The following is a 21,710-nucleotide window of genomic DNA, read 5'->3' as shown; positions in this document are numbered from 1 at the left end:
CCCGCTCGCGCTGCATCCCTTAGAGCTGGCCAGGCAGCTCACCCTTAGGGAGTTCCAACTGTACAGACAGGTGAGATAAGTGACGCGTATGTAAACTTACTAAACCCCCGCCCCGCGTCATCAGCCACGTGGCCGGCCCCGAGCTGCACAACTGGCACCCGCTCGCGCTGCATCCCTTAGAGCTGGCCAGGCAGCTCACCCTTAGGGAGTTCCAACTGTACAGACAGGTGAGATAAGTGACGCGTATGTAAACTTACTAAACCCCCGCCCCGCGTCATCAGCCACGTGGCCGGCCCCGAGCTGCACAACTGGCACCCGCTCGCGCTGCATCCCTTAGAGCTGGCCAGGCAGCTCACCCTTAGGGAGTTCCAACTGTACAGACAGGTGAGATAAGTGACGCGTATGTAAACTTACTAAACCCCCGCCCCGCGTCATCAGCCACGTGGCCGGCCCCGAGCTGCACAACTGGCACCCGCTCGCGCTGCATCCCTTAGAGCTGGCCAGGCAGCTCACCCTTAGGGAGTTCCAACTGTACAGACAGGTGAGATAAGTGACGCGTATGTAAACTTACTAAACCCCCGCCCCGCGTCATCAGCCACGTGGCCGGCCCCGAGCTGCACAACTGGCACCCGCTCGCGCTGCATCCCTTAGAGCTGGCCAGGCAGCTCACCCTTAGGGAGTTCCAACTGTACAGACAGGTGAGATAAGTGACGCGTATGTAAACTTACTAAACCCCCGCCCCGCGTCATCAGCCACGTGGCCGGCCCCGAGCTGCACAACTGGCACCCGCTCGCGCTGCATCCCTTAGAGCTGGCCAGGCAGCTCACCCTTAGGGAGTTCCAACTGTACAGACAGGTGAGATAAGTGACGCGTATGTAAACTTACTAAACCCCCGCCCCGCGTCATCAGCCACGTGGCCGGCCCCGAGCTGCACAACTGGCACCCGCTCGCGCTGCATCCCTTAGAGCTGGCCAGGCAGCTCACCCTTAGGGAGTTCCAACTGTACAGACAGGTGAGATAAGTGACGCGTATGTAAACTTACTAAACCCCCGCCCCGCGTCATCAGCCACGTGGCCGGCCCCGAGCTGCACAACTGGCACCCGCTCGCGCTGCATCCCTTAGAGCTGGCCAGGCAGCTCACCCTTAGGGAGTTCCAACTGTACAGACAGGTGAGATAAGTGACGCGTATGTAAACTTACTAAACCCCCGCCCCGCGTCATCAGCCACGTGGCCGGCCCCGAGCTGCACAACTGGCACCCGCTCGCGCTGCATCCCTTAGAGCTGGCCAGGCAGCTCACCCTTAGGGAGTTCCAACTGTACAGACAGGTGAGATAAGTGACGCGTATGTAAACTTACTAAACCCCCGCCCCGCGTCATCAGCCACGTGGCCGGCCCCGAGCTGCACAACTGGCACCCGCTCGCGCTGCATCCCTTAGAGCTGGCCAGGCAGCTCACCCTTAGGGAGTTCCAACTGTACAGACAGGTGAGATAAGTGACGCGTATGTAAACTTACTAAACCCCCGCCCCGCGTCATCAGCCACGTGGCCGGCCCCGAGCTGCACAACTGGCACCCGCTCGCGCTGCATCCCTTAGAGCTGGCCAGGCAGCTCACCCTTAGGGAGTTCCAACTGTACAGACAGGTGAGATAAGTGACGCGTATGTAAACTTACTAAACCCCCGCCCCGCGTCATCAGCCACGTGGCCGGCCCCGAGCTGCACAACTGGCACCCGCTCGCGCTGCATCCCTTAGAGCTGGCCAGGCAGCTCACCCTTAGGGAGTTCCAACTGTACAGACAGGTGAGATAAGTGACGCGTATGTAAACTTACTAAACCCCCGCCCCGCGTCATCAGCCACGTGGCCGGCCCCGAGCTGCACAACTGGCACCCGCTCGCGCTGCATCCCTTAGAGCTGGCCAGGCAGCTCACCCTTAGGGAGTTCCAACTGTACAGACAGGTGAGATAAGTGACGCGTATGTAAACTTACTAAACCCCCGCCCCGCGTCATCAGCCACGTGGCCGGCCCCGAGCTGCACAACTGGCACCCGCTCGCGCTGCATCCCTTAGAGCTGGCCAGGCAGCTCACCCTTAGGGAGTTCCAACTGTACAGACAGGTGAGATAAGTGACGCGTATGTAAACTTACTAAACCCCCGCCCCGCGTCATCAGCCACGTGGCCGGCCCCGAGCTGCACAACTGGCACCCGCTCGCGCTGCATCCCTTAGAGCTGGCCAGGCAGCTCACCCTTAGGGAGTTCCAACTGTACAGACAGGTGAGATAAGTGACGCGTATGTAAACTTACTAAACCCCCGCCCCGCGTCATCAGCCACGTGGCCGGCCCCGAGCTGCACAACTGGCACCCGCTCGCGCTGCATCCCTTAGAGCTGGCCAGGCAGCTCACCCTTAGGGAGTTCCAACTGTACAGACAGGTGAGATAAGTGACGCGTATGTAAACTTACTAAACCCCCGCCCCGCGTCATCAGCCACGTGGCCGGCCCCGAGCTGCACAACTGGCACCCGCTCGCGCTGCATCCCTTAGAGCTGGCCAGGCAGCTCACCCTTAGGGAGTTCCAACTGTACAGACAGGTGAGATAAGTGACGCGTATGTAAACTTACTAAACCCCCGCCCCGCGTCATCAGCCACGTGGCCGGCCCCGAGCTGCACAACTGGCACCCGCTCGCGCTGCATCCCTTAGAGCTGGCCAGGCAGCTCACCCTTAGGGAGTTCCAACTGTACAGACAGGTGAGATAAGTGACGCGTATGTAAACTTACTAAACCCCCGCCCCGCGTCATCAGCCACGTGGCCGGCCCCGAGCTGCACAACTGGCACCCGCTCGCGCTGCATCCCTTAGAGCTGGCCAGGCAGCTCACCCTTAGGGAGTTCCAACTGTACAGACAGGTGAGATAAGTGACGCGTATGTAAACTTATGAAAAAACGCACCTTTGGTAAGAAAAAGAACCCCACTGAGTCTTCAGTCACTTCGCGAATTCGGAACTACGTCGTTGACATCTTTTTTAAGGTTCCGTACCTAAAGGGTAAAAACGGGACCCTATTACTAAGACTCCGCTGTCGGTCTGCCTATCTGTCTGTCTGTCACCAGGCTGTATCTCATGAACCGTGATAGCTAGACGGCTGAAACTTTCACAGATGATGTATTTCTGTTTCTGCTATAACAACTAATACTAAAACAGACTAAAATAAATATTTAAGTGGGGCTCCCATACAACAAACGTGATTTTTTTGCCGTTTTTAAGCGTAATTGTACGGCACCGTTAGTGCGCGAGTCCGACTCGCACTTGGCCGGTTTTTAAATTTCAATAGATATTATTTACATATCTGTCTAACTATCACGGTTCATGACATATAGTCCGGTGACAGACAGACGGACAGAGGACAGAGTCTTAGTAATAGGGTCCTTTTTTTACCCTTTGGGTACGGAACCCTAAAAAGTGACCGAGGACGGATTCAAACTGGCATCCTCAACGTTCGCGACACACGCCATACACATCAGTCACGAGGGCAATATCACAACACAAATCAAAATATATAGGTAATAAAATAAAAGGTGTATCTGGAAGAGATCGCTTTTTAGCGATAAGACCGCCTCTTGTTTACCTCTACTTGTATAGCTGTTCTCTTTCTGTATTGTCTTCTTTTATTGAGTTGTACAATAAAGAGTATTTGTGGCTTTCCACCAGAGAAGGACCGATTCTATCAGAATTTCAGATAAAAAGGTCCTTATTGGACTTGAAGCGTAAGGACCCTTATCTGATGGAAAACCACATTTGTATTGTGTTGTATTGTATTGTAAAATAATATGATTTGTTCCCTAGTTGAAGTTTTTTATTTTATTTTTTAGGTAAAACCTTCGGAGCTGGTGGGTGCGGTGTGGACAAAGAAGGATAAAGAAAAGACCAGTCCAAATCTATTAAAAATTATTAAACATACAACAAATGTAAGTACTGATTTTGGTCATAATAATAGTGGTAAATATGGAATGATATTTAAGTTTTACCTTCGACGTTTCGAGGACGGCGCTGTCCCCGTGTTCTCAGAGAAGACTGGCTAAGTCCGCCAATGAATTCTTTAAAAAATTAGCAGAACACCTGATTAAAAAAGCCTATTATACATTAAAATTAATTTTTTCACGACCAATAATTATAATTAATAAAGTACCCATTATATAACCTTGTACAAAAACCTCGTTCTCCTCTTGAATAAACTACACATTTCTATGTTAAGTATAGGTTAAGATACAATGTGATATGCAATAAAGATTATGAGTATGAGTATGAAAGTCGACATCAACATCTTCTAGCCGCGCGAGGTTTTCGAACTACCCGCACTTGGTCTTGTTTATCACCTTGAACGTTTTGCGCACTAGGTATGTTACTCTGTCGACACACAGCACTAACGATATTCGATTTATCGACTGTCGATATTCGTTTCCGCTTACATTCACTAATGACTGGATTCCATGTGGATGAGATTTTTAAAACCCTTGTCCCGATTGAAATTGCAATGTTTTCTGATTTCAATAGCTTCCCGTACTTTTATACTGTAGAAATGGCGATCCGTGGAAAGGATTTTAGGGTTATGCAGCTTATCCAGTGGTTTGGTCCTGAATCCGGTAAATGCTCAGCCACGGCAGACTTGTTCACCTGACGATTTTTTTGACAGCTGCAATATGTTCCTTAACTCTTTCTGCTTTTTTTTCTGTCCCGTTTACACAACGCACAACAAACACAACACAAAAACACAACAAAAAAGCACAACACAACAGCGGCGCGTGGCGGCGCGTTAAACACAAAAGCGGGAGTTGTGGAGATCAAGGGGAGAGGCCTTTGCCCAGCAGTGGGACACTTAAAAAACGGGCTATAAAAAAAAAAGTCCCGTTTTACAATTTAATAATGTGTAGAAATCGTGAAAGTTTAAATCAGTATTTCGTACTTACAAAAAACTTATTGGTACGAGCAGGGACTCGAACCGTCCAGTAATAACTTCGGGGCGCCTGCACCCCGGCCAGCGCCATCTATGGTGTTCCGTGTGTCCCACTCGGTTTATGCTTAGTTTTTGTAATACGCATGGAATTTACTTTCCTCGTATCCGAACTTAAAAGTAGACTGTGTAAGTCGGGTGAGTCACTCTATTCACTCTCGATCTATTGACACTCACTCTGAGCGGCAAAATATCTCGACAGAAACGTCTACCTTTTATCCCTTGATTAACAATTTATATTATTCACAGTTCACACGATGGATGGAGAAATGGATAGTCGAAAGCGAGAACTTGGAGGAGCGAGTCGGCGTCGTGTGCCGCTTCTTAGAGCTCGGCTGTGCGTTGAGGGACCTCAACAACTTCAACGGGGTTCTGTGTGTCGCTGCTGCCGCTGGCTCTGCGTCCGTGCACCGGCTCAGGGCCACGTTCCAGGTCAGTTGCATACAACTATAAAACCATACAGTAACTTATACTAGAGCGGTACTGTCATACTAAATTTTGTAACCCCAGTAAATTCACTGCCATCTGTCGACACACTTTAAAACTAAAAATGAAGATTTATAAAAATACGATAGAATGTATTTAAATATAGATAAATGATTTTTTTTATTTGCATTAATTATTTTTATAATTTTGACCCATGTTCTTTCACTGATATGCGTTAAAATTGTTAAATAACAAACGAAACCGTCAACGCCATCTATACGACTGTAGGCCAAAACTAGTAGAGCCCTCTGAACGAGAATCAAATTTTCTTGATTTTCGAGGCACGTTTTTTCCTTAGACTGTATCCATCTATTACGGAGTTATATCTATCTATCTATCTGAGAGCGTACATGCATCAAATAAAGGTAAAACTCAACGTCGTGTCGTACCAGGCTGTCAAAGAGAAGGCAGAGGACCGCCAAACATGGAAATTGCTCCACCGACGAGAGACTTACTCTTAAATATATGATGATGATGAGAACTGGGCTGCGCGTTGAGGGAACCCAACAACATATATATTTTCTGTTTGTTAATCGTAAAGGTTTATACTGTCTAATGTAACAAAAAAATACCTCTAAGCCTTTGTAAGGCAGAGGGAATATATTTCCTACATGATTTTGAACTTTGTTTTAAAGTGGCAAGGTTGAATTTTGCATAATTTCTGACACCCTTATGCCCTATAAAGGGTTGACAATTACGTCCTTGCGATTTAATGATTACATCATATATTGTCCACAGATGGTCCCGCCCCGGTTACTCCGACACCTGGAAGAGTTCCGGGAATTAAACTCCGATCATTTCCGACGGTACCAAGAGAGATTAAGAAGCATCAACCCGCCATGCGTCCCTTTCTTCGGCATGTACCTCACGAATATACTACACATTGAAGAGGGGAACAGAGGTAAGTCCCCCCCCCCCCCCTTTATTTAAACGCTGACTTCTCAAAAAAGATGGCTGGCAGTCCTCAACTGTGTCCTGCCTCGCACAGCTAAACTGTGGAATGAACTGTCGCCTGCGGTATTTCCGGACCGAAACTACCTTCAAACGTTCAAGAAAAAAGCGTACTCCCATCTTAAAGGCCGGCAACGCACTTGCAACCCCTCTGGTGTTGCGGGTGTCCATGGGCGACGGTAATCGCTTACCATCAGGCGAATCAGCTGCTCGTTTGTCTCGTGTATCATAAAAAAAGTAGAATTGAAAAAGTTGCTAAAAGGTATTTAAAAAGTTGCCAATTGGCAAGTTTGGGTACTAGGTTGTTTGTTTTTTATCCTAAAAATGAAGTTATAAGGCCAATTGCATCAAACACATTTTACGGAATAATCAACAAACTCAACAGTCAACTATGAAATTTCACTTACAATAAAACTTGGCGAACGTTTTAATGGTGATATGTTCTGGGGCCCGTTTCTCGAAAGCTTGTAACTTGTAAATACAAGCGGATGTCACTTTTTGACAGCTTTTGTTAGAAATAGACTTCCACTTGTATTACAAGTTACAAGCTTTTGAGAAACGGGCCCCTGGTCTTCTGGTACAGTCGAAGGCAAAAATATTGATCCAGACAAATGGCTCAAAAATATGTGAACACGACTTTGTTGTCTAAGGTGTAAGAGCGTATATTTTTGAAACTTTGGGAATGTATATATATTTATGCCCTTGACTGTACAACCAACCTTAAGACAATTTCCTGAATAGTTTCAGACTCCCACTATGTCCCCGTTTAAAAAACCTCCTGTATACTACGAATTAGGCTTATTTAATACGCTTTGTTTCAGATTTCCTACCCGACTCGGACAACAAACTAATAAACTTCTCAAAGCGAAGAAAAGTCGCTGAGATCACCGGCGAGATCCAGCAATATCAGAACCAACCATATTGTCTCACGGTTGAGCCTAAAACAAGGGTAAATACTAAAATATCATTTCTGGTATTTTTTTTATTTATTTATTGAGAAACAAACAGTCTTAAAATAAACATGAGCAACTTAGCTAATAGCTACAAATTGATTTTTTATAGACCTATAGTTTCCTAATTCACATATCGAGGTACAATTAAAAAGTAATTATAAATAGTGCAAACTTGTAGTATCTAGTAGTTGTACATAATCAAAACAATAGTATACCTACTAAAAACAATAGTATATAAATGTATAAAAAAGAGAAAAGACTTATACTGATACTTCTTTACCTACTTTAGACTTAAATTATTGAAATTACAAGTACTTACTATCAGGTTGCTTCCAACATTTCACCCTTATTTTTAATAAAGAATATACAGTTCTTTTAAACAAGCCTAATGAACTGCTAAACAAATCTGCGTCCATACATTTTTCATTGTACCTATATATCGGAACATCGTTTATAATGGCGTAAGCGCCATCGACAATAAGGTCCCTTTTTATAAGGTCCGATCTACAGGGAGACTACGCACAGTGCCGCGTCGCATGGCACTTTCAGTCAAAAATCCGAGGGTGATTGGACCAACGTACTATGAACGTCTACCTGCAACATTGCGAACCGAACCATCTGACGAAACATTTGAAAGCCAATTGAGACTCTTTATTGGATAATCCATTGTATTCGGTTAATGAATATATGGAAATAACATGTAATATAATAAATTAAATGTAATATTTATTATTCATTAATTTATTATTTTTTCTGTTGACGTGTATTTCATTTTATTCTGACGATCATTATGAGATATCTTGCTTAGCCGTATTGACATTGTTTTTTTTTCATTTTATTTTATTTGACATTGTTAAAAATTTAATTAATTAATTAATCGATTGCTTATTCAAATGGTTTTTAAATTGTGTATTGTTTTTGTATAATTATAATCAATTGTTATTTTCCACTTGACCATCATAATATAAATTCGTATAGATTAGTGTAAAAATAATTTATATTGTAATTTAATATTATGAAATAAATAAATCTAAATCTATAGAAAATACCACAAATATGTTTAAAAATTCGGGCAGGATCCTGCTTTGGTAATGTAATCATAAGAATTGGTGGTAGTGCTAGTTTTTTGTAAAAACGGGACCCTATTACTATTCGCATTTATAATATTATTATGGATTAAATCTGTTTTTTTTTCAGGCATTCCTAGAAGCACTAGATCCGTTTCCAGGCCTCGATGAGAACGAAGTAACGAATTATCTGTACGCGAAAAGCTTGGAGATAGAACCTAGGCCGCCTGTCAAACAGATGCCTAAATTTGTGAGTAATTAATTTTATTGGATTTACTAGCTTTTGCCCGCGACCTCGTCATATTCATAATATGAATATAATACAAATTAGCAGGCACTTCATTAATTATCTCAATTCCACCCCGCTTTTTACTTTCTTAAGGGATGATTTTCGGGATAAAAACTATCCTATGTCCTTCTCAGGGACTCAACCTACCTCTATGCCAAATTTCATCTAAATCGCTTCAGCTGTTTAAGCGTAAAGAGGGAACACACAGACAGAAAGACAGACAGACAGACTTTCGTATTTATAATATTAGTATGGATGAAAAATTTTACTTTTCTGTCCATAATCTTGTGTAGAAAATAATGACATCTCACCTCCCTAGCTGTGCACAGTTATACTACACTAGATCTGAACTGTATGCTAATATTGTATTAATTTCTGCAATTAGCTCCATGCATGAATCGATTTTTATTTTTGGATTCATAATTTATATCGTTGGAACACCGGAAATGATAAAAATACTTTTGTAAACCTTAACATTATTTTATTAAAAAATATTTAAAATGTTGAAAATTTTTGAGCGGTTGAAACGCTCATAATTTTTGGCGCGAATTCGCCAGAGCGTGATGACGTCACACGTTGGGCGGCCCAACTGACGTTTGCTACTAATGACACTAATCTGTCGAACGCGTGACGTCACGTGGCGTTTCGAGCGTTTCGCTCACTAGCTTTTCGCGGGCAAATTTTTGTACTTTTTATTTATAATTTTAAGTAATTAAATGGTAATTTAAAAACGGAAATGCATTTGTAACATGATATAACGGTAACAAACATCCGAATAAAACATATTTCGTTCAAATATAAACTTCATGCATGAGGCTAATTGTCTGTAACTTGTTTTGTGAGCTAAATAAAAAAAATAAAAATGCCCTATTTCCCGGCTTTAGTAGTAATGTGTCACATATTGTTCCAGCCCCGGAAGTACCCCGAGTTGTCGCTGAAGCCGGTGAAGGTGTCGCGCCGACAACACGCCCCGCGCGACAACGACGCGCACAACAACAACGACGACACGCTCAGTAACTTGTTTTTCTCTCTAACTTAAAAATCTAAACTCATCCAAAAATTGCACTTTGCCGGCCGCGTATTTACAAAAGCTAAACTATTTCAGTCACGACTACGATAATACGATAATAGGGGAGCTTTTGTTTATGCATATTATTTAACAATATCTATGCCGTTTCGGTAAAAAGTAGTCACTCAAATGGATTAGCTTTTTGCTTACATATTTTCAAATATTATTCACGACAAAACCTAGTCGAGTTTAGTAACGTCAGTATCGTTTGAATATGATATCTACATTTTAATAATACTTATTTACTCAGATGGATTAGCTTTTGTCGCTATAATATGCAAACATTTTGCTCTCACAAAACCTAATAAGAAGTACGAGTACTGGCAACGCCATTGTGAATATTTCATACATTTTTTAATTAATTTTAAGTTTATTTTTATTATCTCATACACACCACTCGAACGCACCTATTATATATTTATACCTGGCAACATATTTTCCTATTCCCCCACTCCCCTCATTCAACCGCCAGTGCCACCTAAACCTATCACCGCGCGCGAGCTCAAAATTGGCTCATCTAAATAAACTCAAAATCATGTGAAAAAAAGGACTCCATGGACATCAGTGCCGCCCTGTGAATTGTGAACTCAATACAGTTTGATTGTGCCGAAAGAAGAAACTCAAAACTGGAGTCGGCAGGTTATCAAGTGTCGAAGGTTGGTGTTCCCGTCCTCTCCAAGTACCCTTTAGTACCGTTTGGTAACTAAAAGTTGGTAACCGGCTTCGAAACGGGAAAAATTAATACCGGGTTGTAACTGGTTACAAAATGGGGCTTTTGAATTACCGGTTCCTATCCACGGTTGGCAAATGTTTTGTAACTGTCTACAAAATGGGAATCCAAAATTACACTAAATCAGTAGGTAGGTTAGGTTCGTTAGGTAGCTTCAAATGCCCGAAGGGCAAACCGCCCAGAAATAGAAGCCCCGCGTTCGCGTTCGCGGGGCTCCGTCTAGTTAGCTGGAGTTCGTCGGACTGTTTCTTTAAAAAAAAAAATTACTTCACAACAGCTAGACGGAGCCCCGCTTCGCGGGGCTCCTATTTCTGGGCGATTTGCCCTTCGGGCATTTGAAGCTACGTAACGAACCTAAACCTACCTACCTATTGATTTAATGTAATTTTGAATTCCCATTTTGTAGCCAGTTACAAAACTTATTTACCAAACGGTAACACGCTGGCCCATTACGTAACCGGCTTCAAACTGGGCAACTTGATTCCCATTCTGTAGCTGGTTACGAAATTTTGGTTACCAGACGGTACTACATTACTCCCTACTCGTACCTATCAACTGAAATAATTCTAAAAGTAAAAAAAAAATCTTAGGCATTGTTAAGTAATTTGCATGAACGGTAATTTATTTAATACAATCGGAGTCGTTACTAAAATATTATTCAAATTTTAGATCGCAACAGACTAGCATTTGTAGTAACGATATCCGTATGAATTTAGTTAATAAAGTCTATACGATTTCAGTAAATTTCTTTACTATAATAGATTAGGGTTTTGTCAAGTTTTGTCCAAACAAAAGCTAATCTAGTTCAGTTCGCATCTGAACCATATCAGTATAGCCTTTGTAAATACGCTTCCCGGCCTCTGCAATAATGTACTCGCTAGTTGGGCCCCAAATATGGTTCCGTACCGTACCCAAAGGGTAAAAACGGGACCCTATTACTAAGAATCCGCTGTCCGTCCGTCTGTCTGTCTGTCCGTCTGTCACCAGGTTGTGTCTCATGAAGCGTAGTAACTAGACAGTTGAAATTTTCACAGATGATGTATTTCTGTTGCCGCTATAACAACAAATACAATATACAACAACAAACAAGTCAGGTCCCCACTGAAAACCCAGCGCCGCGGATTACCGCGGCATTATGCTGAGTGGGGTCCTATTTTAGCGTCCAATGTTTTTTGTCTGTATGTTTCCTTTTTTTCATATATGTAATCTGTTGTGGCGTTAAATAAATGTATTTTCTTTCTTTCTTTCTTTCAAATACTAAAAACAAAATAAAATAAATATTTATGTTGGGCTCCCATACAACAATCACGCTCGCATGCCTCGCAAGAATAAAGAATGAGCAATGGCGGCAAGCCGCGCGTCCCATCAAGACTAGGTGGAAAAGTAGGGATAGACCTGTTTGAGTTAAAGTTTTTGCTACCTACTTTAAACATGCGATGAGTTGCCTAGTAGGTTAAAGGACTACCTGGTTTTTATTTATTTTATTTTATTATTTTAAACTTTATTGCACAATATAACAAATAAAGTACAAATGGCGGACTTAATGCCTAAAGGCATTCTCTACCAGTCAACCACCAGGCTAAACAGAAACAGTGATAGGTGCAGGCATTGAACAAAAAAAAAGCAGAATAGGTAACTTAAAACAAAAAATATAGAGATAAATAATACACACTACCGAAAATAAACTTACATATACATACTATACATACTATAATTAAATAAACTTACATATATATTACTTCATTTTATGTACCCAGTGCAAATAATACTATGCCTACGATGGACAACTAACCAGTGAGCTTGTCGAAAAAATGCTTGCGTAACATGCGCTTAAACGAGAGCTTGGTTGGAGCCTGTCTGATGTTGAGTGGGAGATCATTCCAAAGCCGGATCGCGTGAAGGGTGAAGGAGTTAGAGACAAAACCGGTGCGATGAGAAGGAACAGTAAGCTTGAGACTACGGGACTCACGAAGGGTGCAACCTGATCGGGCGGTTATAAAATTAAATTTCGAACTAAGATAGCCGGGCGCTTTCCGATCAAATAAAATAGAATATAGTGTGCACAGAATACGCAAGGCCCTCCGTTCTCGAATAGGGAGCCAGTTAAGTCGGCGGCGATATGCAGATATGTGGTCATATTTACGGAGTCCGAAAATAAATCTGATGCTGTTATATGTATACCGGAAAACGGTGAATGGAAGTGTTGCGAACTCCTTTTTGATATGTGTCAAATATTTAAATTTGTATTTTTTATGATTTTTACAATCAATGTCACTCTGAAATAAATGGCTAAACGTTTAGGGCGTGTTTTCATCAGGGACCGGCCCGCTATCCCTTATCGGGGTTTTATAAGGGTATTGCATAAGGCTTAACTCACCATACCCTTTGCCAGACGAAACCCTTTGTTTTGCTTTTAAAAACCCTTATATAAAGCTACCACATTTGAGTAATCGGTAGCCCAAATACCCTTACAAAACCCTTATCATCCGCTCACCAACACCTTGCATATTGCTTATAAGGGTTAGCCTTATAAAGGGCTTCACTTTTAGCATATAAGCGTGCTAATTTAAGTCTTCTACCTTGTTCATAAAGCACACATTACTTCGAATCCGAGCGATCGTCGGCGGCGACGGCGGCGTTCTTTGACTAGGCACGTATTTTCTTTCCTTTTCATACACTACCGTAGATATATACTAATCCTGTCTCTTTCACGCAAAGGGAAACCTTTATAAAAAGCGCTTAAAGATAAGGGTAACCCTTATTAAGGGCTAGCCTTATTTTTGGTTAGCTTTTCGGTAAGGGTTAGTCAAAGGTAGGGGTATGAATGGGTTTGCAGTTCAAAAGGGAAAGTCGTTCAATGTGTTAGCCGTGTTTAAGTGTCGCCCATTGAAAGGGTTTTATCGCGGAAAGGGTTGTCCGGTCCCTGGTTTTCATTCGGGCTATATCTCTAGTCATTTCCAACATCTGGCGACCGTGACAGGACCTATCATGAACGCATGCAGTGTCTTAATGAACGTTATATTGGATAATGAATCCAACTTAAAAGTTGATGAACGAGAAGTTAACATAGAAACTAAGAAAGTAGTGCTCGCTAACAACACTGCATATTATAGTATTTTTCTACGAGTATTTACCCTTATTTACTTCTCTAAATACATTATAGATCTAGCCGGTACTCTTTTTCTGCGGTCCGGAGGGACGATATGGAAAATTTTAGTCACGTGTTCAGTTTACCGAGCCGTGCATCTGATCAAATCACTGAAGACTGAAGTTTTTCTCATGACCCTAAGAAGACTTATCGCAAGACGTGGAAGACTTGACACAATACACACGGATAATGATACTGACTTCCACGGAGCTTATATTAACCTTCTGAAGACTTTCAACGTGAGGAACATTAAGCGAGAATTCAGTCCTCCTGCAGCGCCATGGTGGGAGCGCCTCATACGCTCTATGAAGGACCTTATGAAACGAAACTTACCTTACCAGTGCAACCGTAATTCTCTCAGCAGACGCCGTGGGTATCTTCGTAAGTCGATGGAATATTTAAAAAGGTTCAGAAACGAGTACTACATGGAGATGCTCGTCCAGAAGGGCAAGGAGAGGGACTCGCATTTAAGGGTAGGTAATGTAGCTTTAATAGATACAGACTCCAAGCTTATTAAGTGGCCTTTAGGGAGGATTATAGGAACTTTTCCAGGCGAGATCTAAAGAAGAGTTTTGGGCCTCCGTCCCAAAAGGTGGGAGGATGTTGCGAACTCCTTTTTGATATGTGTCAAATATTTAAATTTGTATTTTTTATGATTTTTACAATCAATGTCACTCTGAAATAAATGGCTAAACGTTTAGGGCGTGTTTTTATTCGGGCTATATCTCTAGTCATTTCCAACATCTGGCGACCGTGACAGGACCTATCATGAACGCATGCAGTGTCTTAATGAACGTTATATTGGATAATGAATCCAACTTAAAAGTTGATGAACGAGAAGTTAACATAGAAACTAAGAAAGTAGTGCTAGCTAACAACACTGCATATTATAGTATTTTTCTACGAGTATTTACCCTTATTTACTTCTCTAAATACATTATAGATCTAGCCGGTACTCTTTTTCTGCGGTCCGGAGGGACGATATGGAAAATTTTAGTCACGTGTTCAGTTTACCGAGCCGTGCATCTGATCAAATCACTGAAGACTGAAGTTTTTCTCATGACCCTAAGAAGACTTATCGCAAGACGTGGAAGACTTGACACAATACACACGGATAATGATACTGACTTCCACGGAGCTTATATTAACCTTCTGAAGACTTTCAACGTGAGGAACATTAAGTGAGAATTCAGTCCTCCTGCAGCGCCATGGTGGGAGCGCCTCATACGCTCTATGAAGGACCTTATGAAACGAAACTTACCTTACCAGTGCAACCGTAATTCTCTCAGCAGACGCCGTGGGTATCTTCGTAAGTCGATGGAATATTTAAAAAGGTTCAGAAACGAGTACTACATGGAGATGCTCGTCCAGAAGGGCAAGGAGAGGGACTCGCATTTAAGGGTAGGTAATGTAGCTTTAATAGATACAGACTCCAAGCTTATTAAGTGGCCTTTAGGGAGGATTATAGGAACTTTTCCAGGCGAGATCTAAAGAAGAGTTTTGGGCCTCCGTCCCAAAAGGTGGGAGGATGTTGCGAACTCCTTTTTGATATGTGTCAAATATTTAAATTTGTATTTTTTATGATTTTTACAATCAATGTCACTCTGAAATAAATGGCTAAACGTTTAGGGCGTGTTTTTATTCGGGCTATATCTCTAGTCATTTCCAACATCTGGCGACCGTGACAGGACCTATCATGAACGCATGCAGTGTCTTAATGAACGTTATATTGGATAATGAATCCAACTTAAAAGTTGATGAACGAGAAGTTAACATAGAAACTAAGAAAGTAGTGCTCGCTAACAACACTGCATATTATAGTATTTTTCTACGAGTATTTACCCTTATTTACTTCTCTAAATACATTATAGATCTAGCCGGTACTCTTTTTCTGCGGTCCGGAGGGACGATATGGAAAATTTTAGTCACGTGTTCAGTTTACCGAGCCGTGCATCTGATCAAATCACTGAAGACTGAAGTTTTTCTCATGACCCTAAGAAGACTTATCGCAAGACGTGGAAGACTTGACACAATACACACGGATAATGATACTGACTTCCACGGAGCTTATATTAACCTTCTGAAGACTTTCAACGTGAGGAACATTAAGCGAGAATTCAGTCCTCCTGCAGCGCCATGGTGGGAGCGCCTCATACGCTCTATGAAGGACCTTATGAAACGAAACTTACCTTACCAGTGCAACCGTAATTCTCTCAGCAGACGCCGTGGGTATCTTCGTAAGTCGATGGAATATTTAAAAAGGTTCAGAAACGAGTACTACATGGAGATGCTCGTCCAGAAGGGCAAGGAGAGGGACTCGCATTTAAGGGTAGGTAATGTAGCTTTAATAGATACAGACTCCAAGCTTATTAAGTGGCCTTTAGGGAGGATTATAGGAACTTTTCCAGGCGAGATCTAAAGAAGAGTTTTGGGCCTCCGTCCCAAAAGGTGGGAGGATGTTGCGAACTCCTTTTTGATATGTGTCAAATATTTAAATTTGTATTTTTTATGATTTTTACAATCAATGTCACTCTGAAATAAATGGCTAAACGTTTAGGGCGTGTTTTTATTCGGGCTATATCTCTAGTCATTTCCAACAGGAAGGATAAGGAAATGGATGAGGAATGGAAACTTGTTCAGTATAGACGACATCGAAACCAGTTTATAGGTAAAACTGGGAGTGCTAAAACATCGTTGAATACGAAGTTTAAAGCGGCTGATGTTAAGGTGCCAATGTTTATTTCGAATGTAGACCAAGCGGTAACGGAAAAAGATATATCTGAGTATATATTTGAAAAAATTTAAGATCGAGTAACGTTACAAAGAATTGCCATGAAGCGTGATAAGGGCTATTACTCTTATTTATATTAAGAAGCCGATCTAGTTTGCTCAGAGAGACTTCTGTGATATTCGTGTAACACACATCAGCATAGTCTACAATAGGTAATACAAGAGCTTGAACAAGGAGAACTTTAGTGCCAGTCGGAAGGAAATGTTTAAGCCGGTATAGGGCTCTTAGTGTGTTAGTGACCCGGCGACATACGTCAGATACCTGCGGTTCCCAAGTCAGGCCATTGTCAAGAATCAACCCCAGGTTTCTCACTTGCGATGCCAGCGGCACAGGTATATCTTCGTACACGATAGGAGACAAGTGAGTAAGGTCAGCTACGGAGAGTAAACGGTGGCTTCCCAGTACAATAGGTTTTTATATCTGAAGAATGAAGCTTGAGAAATATAAGCGTGATTTTTTTGCCGTTTTTTGCGTAATGGTACGGAACCTTTAGTGCGCTAGTCCGACTCGCACTTGACCGGTTTTATTTGGAATTGGTGATGTAAAAACCATATCGTTTGTGTCGCAGGCGTGTCGCAGCTGTCGCCGACGAGCAGCGTGAGCACGTGGGACGGCGCCTCCGTCTCCTCGCTCTCGCTCTCCGAACACAGAGGTAACACCTATTATATTTGTACATTAGTTTGTGTCGCAGGCGTGTCGCTACTGTCGCCGACGAGCAGCGTGAGCACGTGGGACGGCGCCTCCGTCTCCTCGCTCTCCGAACACAGAGGTAACACCTATTATATTTGTACATTAGTTTGTGTCGCAGGCGTGTCGCTACTGTCGCCGACGAGCAGCGTGAGCACGTGGGACGGCGCCTCCGTCTCCTCGCTCTCGCTCTCCGAACACAGAGGTAACACCTATTATATTTGTACATTAGTTTGTGTCGCAGGCGTGTCGCTACTGTCGCCGACGAGCAGCGTGAGCACGTGGGACGGCGCCTCCGTCTCCTCGCTCTCGCTCTCCGAACACAGAGGTAACACCTATTATATTTGTACATTAGTTTGTGTCGCAGGCGTGTCGCTACTGTCGCCGACGAGCAGCGTGAGCACGTGGGACGGCGCCTCCGTCTCCTCGCTCTCGCTCTCCGAACACAGAGGTAACACCTATTATATTTGTACATTAGTTTGTGTCGCAGGCGTGTCGCTACTGTCGCCGACGAGCAGCGTGAGCACGTGGGACGGCGCCTCCGTCTCCTCGCTCTCGCTCTCCGAACACAGAGGTAACACCTATTATATTTGTACATTAGTTTGTGTCGCAGGCGTGTCGCTACTGTCGCCGACGAGCAGCGTGAGCACGTGGGACGGCGCCTCCGTCTCCTCGCTCTCGCTCTCCGAACACAGAGGTAACACCTATTATATTTGTACATTAGTTTGTGTCGCAGGCGTGTCGCTACTGTCGCCGACGAGCAGCGTGAGCACGTGGGACGGCGCCTCCGTCTCCTCGCTCTCCGAACACAGAGGTAACACCTATTATATTTGTACATTAGTTTGTGTCGCAGGCGTGTCGCTACTGTCGCCGACGAGCAGCGTGAGCACGTGGGACGGCGCCTCCGTCTCCTCGCTCTCGCTCTCCGAACACAGAGGTAACACCTATTATATTTGTACATTAGTTTGTGTCGCAGGCGTGTCGCTACTGTCGCCGACGAGCAGCGTGAGCACGTGGGACGGCGCCTCCGTCTCCTCGCTCTCGCTCTCCGAACACAGAGGTAACACCTATTAGCTCAAATAGAGTTCCGGTTAATCCGGTTATAATATTAGCTGAAAATTGTTGAGCATTAGACTTTTCGTTCGTCGCGACATCTGTTGTCAAGTACTTGACAATGGATGTCGACTACGAAAATAATAAACGTTTTGGTAAGAAAACTGATGTATGGAGTGAGCACTCTATGCTTACTTATTTCTCTATGGTTTGGGTATAGTTTTAATGAGGGCTGCCGCGTTTATTTTCGCCGCTAGGGGCGCTAGTGTAGATGGAGGTCTTTCTAAATGTCAAATGCATAGAAGTTTGGGGGTTTCAAGCATTTTTATCGGGAATTTTCACTCCTTATTCATAATTGTGGTAAATATTTGTCCATCTTTGATTAATCACGGTAAACAATAGATATAGCTCAATAAATGTTAATAATTAAAAAAAAGTGCCAACTAAAATATATGCACAATTAAACAAGTTGAAAAAATGGTACATTTAGACGTTAAAATACTTTTGTGTATTTTAGAACGTATTGATTTTATAAAAATAAGCATAGAAGAATTTTCAGATCTGTTTTTCTGGACCTACATCTACAGTGGCGCCAACTGGTGAGCGCGATCTCGCGCCTTTTTTTACTGACAAGTTAGGTGTGTTTGAGTATTAGACCGCGAGCCAGGCGCAAATTTCGTCAGTCATCGCCTCCCGGGCGAAAACTCGTATAGCGGTTAACGGCTATTTATGATGAACTCGTGAACGTCAGCTGCCGCTCCGTTGGTGGGTTGAGGAATGGCAGCCACCGAAACGCGTAACACGTTCTTTCCGTCGCGATACAACCGGCTGACGATTTGTTTTATTAACAATAGCATCTAAACTATCATCTGACAAAGTATCAAACGGGAGGCGATGACGCCGATGACTGAAAAGAATTTTCTGTTTTACATGTTCATGTGACCAGCTGACGGTCTTACCACAGCGATACAATCGGCCGACGATTTTGTTTATTCACAATAGCATCTAAACTATAATCTGACAAAGTATCAAGCGGGAGCCGATGACAAAAAAATTTTATAGACTATTTGCTGCCATTCCTCAACCCACCAACGGAGCGGCAGCTGACGTTCACGAGGGTTCATCATACATAGCCGTTAACCACTATACGAGTTTTCGCCCGGGAGGCGATTGGTCATGGAAACTCTGTTCCTGGCCCGCGGTCTATAAAGTTTTAACTATGTAAGATTATCCCATATTAATGTACACAGGGTCGAGATGGGACGAGGGCAGGAATTCACTAGTGTCGCCGAGACTGGAGCGGTCTGCGAGCAACACTTTCAGCCAACTAAGCCTGTTTGACAAGGGACTGGCTCTATTCGACAAGGCGAAGTAAGTACATAGAGAATTGAGTGTATAGAGGTTTATTGTCATAGCAAAGATAGATATGGAGCATTTTCTATGAAAATTTCTTATTGTCGATGGCGCTTACGCCGCACAGCGTCGCGCGGCATTGTATTATAGGAAATACCACATATAACTCCGTAATAGATGGATACAGTCTAAGAAAAAAACGTGCCTCGAAAATAAAGAAAATTTGATTCTCGATCAGATGGCGACACTACCTTTGGCCTACTCTCGTATAGAGGGCGTTGACGGTTTCGTTTGTTATTTCACAATTTTAACGCATATCAGTGAAAGAACATGGGTCAAAATCATATGAAAATAATAAATACAAATAATAAAATCATTTATCCATATTTAAATACATTTTATCGTATTTTTATAAATCTTAATTTTTAGTTTTAAAGTGTGTCGATAGATGGCAGTGAATTTACTGTGGTTACTATGTCTACTATGACAGTACCGCTCTATCCTATTATATCCTCTTTGTTCGCGATAGACCCGATTGTAAATGTGATTTAATATGTGACAGCTTTTGTGTTTGACACGGCGTCGAAAAGGTTAAATACTTGTAACGTAATCAACCTATATGTACTCATATGTGCACATGTGCTTATATATAAATATTTGTATAGGAGCAGCCGGTGCGAAGAGCCGCCTTCACCGCGAGCGATAGAACGGCACTCGCCCAGACACGAAAGGTGAGGTTTGGATAATAAATACCGTCAACCGGGTTGAATACGGATGGCTGGGGTGAATAGGGACATAACTTTAAATGTGATTTACCTGACAATTTCTTTTAAAATACCCACACAAGTATCATTCGATAGAAAATATTAATAGATTTTGAAATATATAATTTGTGTGGGTATTTCTTTAAGAAATTGTCAGGAAATATAATTTATGAATCTATCCTGCACCAACATTTATGTCTGTTTGACCTAATGGTTGACTGGTAGAGAATGCCTTTTGGCATTAAGTCCGCCATTTGTAAATTTTTCTTTGTTTGTGCAATAAAGTTTAAATAAATAAATAAAGTCACATTTTAAGTTTTGTCCCTATTCACCACAGCCATCCTTATTCACCCTAGCCATCCCTATTCACGGTACTTTAAAATATAATTTGTAGAAAACATCTTCTTTCAGAGGCGATAATAGATGCTTGCTCTATTCACTCGTGTTTGGACGAATCAACTTTAAGACCGATATTAATCTGTCCACAACATTTAACTTCTAATCGAATATATCGCTTGCAATAATATACAAATTTTTAAATATATTTATGTTAATACGTTAAAACGAGCGATTTGCTTTCCGATAGACCTAAAATTTAGACAAATATTAAATCGAAAACGTGAGTTCTCGGTAACTCCAGAGACATTTTTGGTAACGCCGTGAAAAAGATCAATGGTTCCTTAAATAAGGGCCGGTGTATAGTGTATACTACCCACTATAATGTGTGGTATAAAAGTAACCCTCGTGTTAGAGCGTTTTCACATTGTCTGATCCGATATCGGATGTAGGATCCGACATCCGCGTAGTCAGGCCGCGGGGGCGCGCCCGGGCGCCGTCTATAGCGGTCTCGCACACTACAACAAGCATTATGCCTACACATACGCACACAAACAAATACTATCGGTCCGACAGCTGACGGCGGGCTAAATTATCGGAAGCGCCTTTCCGATATCGAATGTTGGAAGACGCCTATGGAAAAAACAGCTGCAGGAGAGTGCCATATGGCATCAACGCCATATCAGTTTTTAGGGTTCCATACCCAAGGGGCAAAAAACGGGACCCTATTACTAAGACTCCGCTGTCTGTCTGTCTGTCCGTCTGTCACCAGGCTGTATCTCGTGATCTATGATGATAAATTTTCACAGATGATGTATTTCGGTTGCCGCTATAACAACAAATACTAAAAACAGAATAAAATAGAGATTTAAGTGGGGCTCCCATACAACAAACGTGATTTTTGACCGAAGTTAAGCAACGTCGGGCGGGGTCAGTACTTGGATGGGTGACCGTTTTTATAGTTAATGGTACGAAACCCTTCGTGTGTGAGTCCGATTCGCACTTGGCCGGTTTTTTTAATAATAATGATTTATGAC

At 42.8% G+C, this 21,710-nt stretch overlaps 1 protein-coding gene across 1 annotated transcript in view; it reads left to right on the top strand.

The window, feature by feature from the left end:
* LOC134753453 (protein son of sevenless) overlaps positions 1 to 21,710 on the top strand; it is a 57,720-nt gene that overhangs the window by 24,823 nt on the left and 11,187 nt on the right. The window contains exons 19-27 of the mRNA XM_063689327.1: positions 3,858 to 3,953; positions 5,246 to 5,428; positions 6,221 to 6,383; positions 7,255 to 7,382; positions 8,584 to 8,703; positions 9,653 to 9,755; positions 17,049 to 17,132; positions 19,471 to 19,591; positions 20,239 to 20,304. Coding sequence (XP_063545397.1) covers positions 3,858 to 3,953; positions 5,246 to 5,428; positions 6,221 to 6,383; positions 7,255 to 7,382; positions 8,584 to 8,703; positions 9,653 to 9,755; positions 17,049 to 17,132; positions 19,471 to 19,591; positions 20,239 to 20,304 — 1,064 coding nt within the window. The remainder of the gene's footprint in view (positions 1 to 3,857; positions 3,954 to 5,245; positions 5,429 to 6,220; positions 6,384 to 7,254; positions 7,383 to 8,583; positions 8,704 to 9,652; positions 9,756 to 17,048; positions 17,133 to 19,470; positions 19,592 to 20,238; positions 20,305 to 21,710) is intronic.

This window comes from Cydia strobilella, chromosome 27 (assembly GCF_947568885.1).
Source record: "Cydia strobilella chromosome 27, ilCydStro3.1, whole genome shotgun sequence".
Lineage (NCBI taxonomy): Eukaryota > Metazoa > Arthropoda > Insecta > Lepidoptera > Tortricidae > Cydia > Cydia strobilella.
The sequence above is the reverse complement of the archived record's forward strand: the minus strand, read 5'-3'. Positions and strand labels throughout refer to the sequence as shown.